The sequence below is a fragment of the Formica exsecta genome, unplaced genomic scaffold (assembly GCF_003651465.1).
Source record: "Formica exsecta isolate Colony F162 unplaced genomic scaffold, ASM365146v1 scaffold1010, whole genome shotgun sequence".
In the NCBI taxonomy this organism is placed as follows: Eukaryota; Metazoa; Arthropoda; class Insecta; order Hymenoptera; family Formicidae; genus Formica; species Formica exsecta.
Window position 1 is genome coordinate 89,873 of NW_021848349.1, and position 4,274 is coordinate 94,146.

The following is a 4,274-nucleotide window of genomic DNA, read 5'->3' on the forward strand; positions in this document are numbered from 1 at the left end:
ATATATATATATACACATTATAATCAGAAAACAAGATGTACATTTATGTACATATACGTATATATATGTACGTGTAATATACCCATATCATATATATACACGCTCTATTTCTTTCCGAAATTATATAGTAAATTGTGTGAAAAATTAGTATGTAACACTTTAAAAGTTTATATATTTGTATATTTTTTATCAAACAGGATATATATTTTATCCTTTTATGTGCGTAAAAATCGTATCAATATTACATTCTCTACGCGCAGCGCAGAGTAATTTGATTACAATAATTACATAAAATTTTAAATATTGTATGTGCACAATGTAAATTGCATTGCAAATAAACGAAAAGCTGGGCATGAGAGTATCAGGAGGAAATATTGCAATATAAAGTTCAAATTATTTCACGATTTCAATTGTTTATTGTTAATAATATCAATCGAGCCGAAACAATTTTTATAACATTCAATACAACGATTTCAATGCAAGACACATTCCTTCTTCAAGAAACGCATCATTACTTTTGATATCTGTCGGTCTGATATCGCGTAAATTTATCTTTTCTGTAAATGAGCAATCATCCATTATGAAGCTATATGCTTAAATTCAAGAAATCAATCTTACAGAATTCTCGATGGAGATATTTACCTATCTATCTCGCTATAAACAATCTCGAAATTTATTTTAACAAATGTTGAATCAAAAATTCTTTTCCTCTCTTATTTCTCTTTGTTTCTTTCCTTCATCTTCTTTTGCTTCTCTTCTTTTTCTTCTTCTTCTTCTTCTTCTTCTTCTCTCTATCTCTTTTTCTCTTTCTTCTCTTTTTTTCTTCTTCACGTGTAATTAAAAAAATAAAATTGAAACAAAATTGAAAAAATAAGCAAATATAATAGTCAACAAAAAATTTACTACATTTGAATTATTTCCATTAAAAACTTATAAAAATATATTTTTTATATAAACAATTATACCTTATCTTATAATTAATTATACTATATGCATGTGATGTCGAAATAATATATAAACAATTTGCTCATAAAGCTCGTACTTTAACGTGTCTCTTATTCAACGGTAGCGATTATAATCGCACGATTTTGAGGTGATGAGAAAGTACAACACTTATCTCGACTCATGTCAGAAGACAAATACAATGCTCATTATTCGGGGCATCAATTAAATTTCTCGACTTTCCCTTGAAATTCTTATATGTACGTGGATGCCATCTAATTGTAAGCTTAACTCATTGTCAGTCGCTACAATTTACTGCATGGTATGCAGACCGTGTAAACAGTGTTTGGGTATATTAGACTTGACACCTTGGATTTACAGGAGATAGTTGACACTTTTCGTCCGAGAAACTAAACAGGTCTTTGAAAATTGTTGTAATATTTTGACTTGCAAAAGAATTTTATATAAGAAATATTTATATAAAAAAGCGATAGAGTATATCTATAACGATATAGTGTGGTGTTTAAATTTTTCAACACCGCCTTTCTCTCAACGTATCAAAACGAATTAAGCTTCCTAAGATGATCAGAAGTCGGTCGTTGATCGCGCTTTTTATATGCTGCATCATGTTTAACATTTGCGTCAACGCTTGGAATAATCGCGGCAGGCATAGGATTGCGAATAGAAGATGGTCGTGGCAGAAAAATGATAATAGTGCTGCCACTTCAATTCAAGGAACGGCGGCAAAACGTAAATGGGAATTGCCGAAACTTCAGAACAATAATCGGACTCATATCGCTAGGGAGAAAAGACGTAAGTGGCGTACTATATAGAGTAGAATAAATGAGTAGAGACTCGACAGTACCTAAAGGAAAAATATATTATGGGATTATTGCTCACGCATAGTCTTCTCGCTGTTCACATTGGTGAAGTTCGACAATAGCATTTGCGGTGGATTAAATGGGGAGAACGGCACGTGCGTCGCGGCGGCGGAATGCGTGCAACGCGGTGGTACCTCCAGCGGTGTCTGTGCAAACGGTTACGGAGTGTGTTGCATAGGTAAATCTATAAATAAATAAATTCGACTTTTCTTACGTTGATCAATTTTAACATCAAACATTTCTTATTGTTAGAGGCACCCCACACACACGTGCGCGCGCGCGCGCGCACACACACACACGCACACATTGGATATTTTTATAGTATAAAAAAATTATTTCAACCTGTTTTTTTATTCTTTACTTTTGATAGTCACAGTGTCTTGTGGCGGCCTGACTGCTGACAATAATACATACTTTGTCAATCCGAATTATCCATCCACTTTCGACGGTATGGAATCTTGCCAAGTGACACTAGTAAAGTCGCATCCAGATGTATGCCAGTACCGGTATGGTTTTTAAGAATATATATGTATATATAGTACGCTTAATAATAATTCTCCAACTTTTTAAAGAATTTATAATTATTTAAAAGAAATACACACACCCAAATACATATTCGGTGTGTAAAAGTTTTAGAGAAAAGAGAGTTTGGCTTCCTATTTGATCTTATTTTTTATTGTAGATTAGACTTTGAACAATTTAATATTAGGGGTCCGGAAACGACGAATAATGTCTGCACTTACGATCAATTTATTGTTTCTGGTGGCAATCCGGTACCAACGATATGCGGTAACAATAATGGAAATCACAGTAAGTACTGATAAAAAAGAAAAGTAAGTATATCTCTTACTCTATCCTTTTTTCATTAATATTCAATTTTCGATTTACAATTCTTGATATAAGTTAAATATTCTTTATAGTGTACATAGATACGGGCGTCGGACAAACTAATCCAGTAACTTTGACTTTTGTCACGAGTGGCAGCTCATTTCCACGATCGTGGAAGGTTCGCATCTCGCAGATACAATGCAGTACGATATACCGAGCCGAGGAGGGTTGTCTCCAGTATTTCACTGGGGTTTCCGGACAAGTAAAGTCCTTTAATTACGATCCGACGACCGGATTGCAGTTGTCGAATCAAGATTACAGTATATGCATTAGAATGGAGAGAAACTTTTGCGGAATTCAATACATGGCGTGTACTGACGATGGTACGAAAGAAAAATACAGTATCTAATAATATACTATCTAATAATATACACGTATCTAATAATATACGTATCTAATAATCATATAATATATAAAGAAAAAAATACGAAGTATACATATATGAATGTATATATTAAAAAGACATCGATAGAATCTCAAAAACTATAACCTTAAGAAAATTTTTTCTCATCTATAACATGTAAAATTTTGAAACAGACAACTTTTTCCTCGGGTATATTTTCTTCTATGATTACAAATAATAAACATGTAATATATATACGGTCTCGCGACAAAGAAGGAAAAAAACAAAGAGAGGAAGAGAGAGAGAGAGAGAGAGAGAGAGAGAGACCCTATCTATATAATATATAATATATAATATACAGGGTGTCCTAAAAATAACGGACTTCCTCTTAATGGCAGATTCCTTAGAACATTTCAAGACGAAAATCCTAATACAAAAATGTCGAGGCTATAATAGTTTTTAAACGGGAAGCGATTATATTTTACGAATGACAGGGCTGAGATTTCGGGCGTTCAGGTACGGCGAAATAACAAATGAGAAAAAAGGCGCTTCATTCATAGAGCACTTTTTTCACTTGTTTTTTGCCGTGCCTGAGCGCGCGAAATCTCAGCCCTGTCATTCGTAAAATATAATCGCTTCCCGTTTAAAAACTATTATAGCCTCGACATTTTTGTATTAGAATTTTCGTCTTGAAATGTTCTAAGGAATCTGCCATTAAGAGGAAGTCCGTTATTTTTAGAACACCCTGTATAATATATAACAATAATTTAAATTAAACAATTTTTATTAATTTTATTTAATTTATATCTCTTTAAACACACACACACACACACAAAATATCGATAATGTCTATGTGTGATTTGTTTGATAGCTCAAGGGATGATGCCTACCACGGCAGGCGCAGCGGGTCAAATAATGCGTAACAACGCATTTACGCTGACAGGAAATACACAAAATACGCAAATAGTATCAATGACAGGAGCATCTTGTTTGACTGATTGGTTATCGATACCGTGCGCCATCAATTTGGGCCGGATGCCCACGATGCCGCTGATATGCGTTGATCGATTATGTGGCGGTACCTTCAATTCGGAACCTCAGAATCTGAATGCATCATCTGTTATCAGTACGTATTGGACCAGATATCTGTATTATTGTTCTAATATATGTGGAGTCCTGGTATATATATATATATATATGTGTGTGTGTGTGTGTGTGTG

General features: G+C 33.6%; 1 protein-coding gene across 1 annotated transcript in view; it reads left to right on the forward strand.

Moving 5' to 3' along the window:
- Positions 1-4,274, forward strand: part of LOC115232739 — a 6,346-nt gene that overhangs the window by 1,014 nt on the left and 1,058 nt on the right. The window contains exons 2-7 of the mRNA XM_029802802.1: positions 1,324-1,755; positions 1,849-2,001; positions 2,194-2,329; positions 2,506-2,633; positions 2,744-3,034; positions 3,926-4,180. Coding sequence (XP_029658662.1) covers positions 1,524-1,755; positions 1,849-2,001; positions 2,194-2,329; positions 2,506-2,633; positions 2,744-3,034; positions 3,926-4,180 — 1,195 coding nt within the window. The 5' untranslated portion in view covers positions 1,324-1,523. The remainder of the gene's footprint in view (positions 1-1,323; positions 1,756-1,848; positions 2,002-2,193; positions 2,330-2,505; positions 2,634-2,743; positions 3,035-3,925; positions 4,181-4,274) is intronic.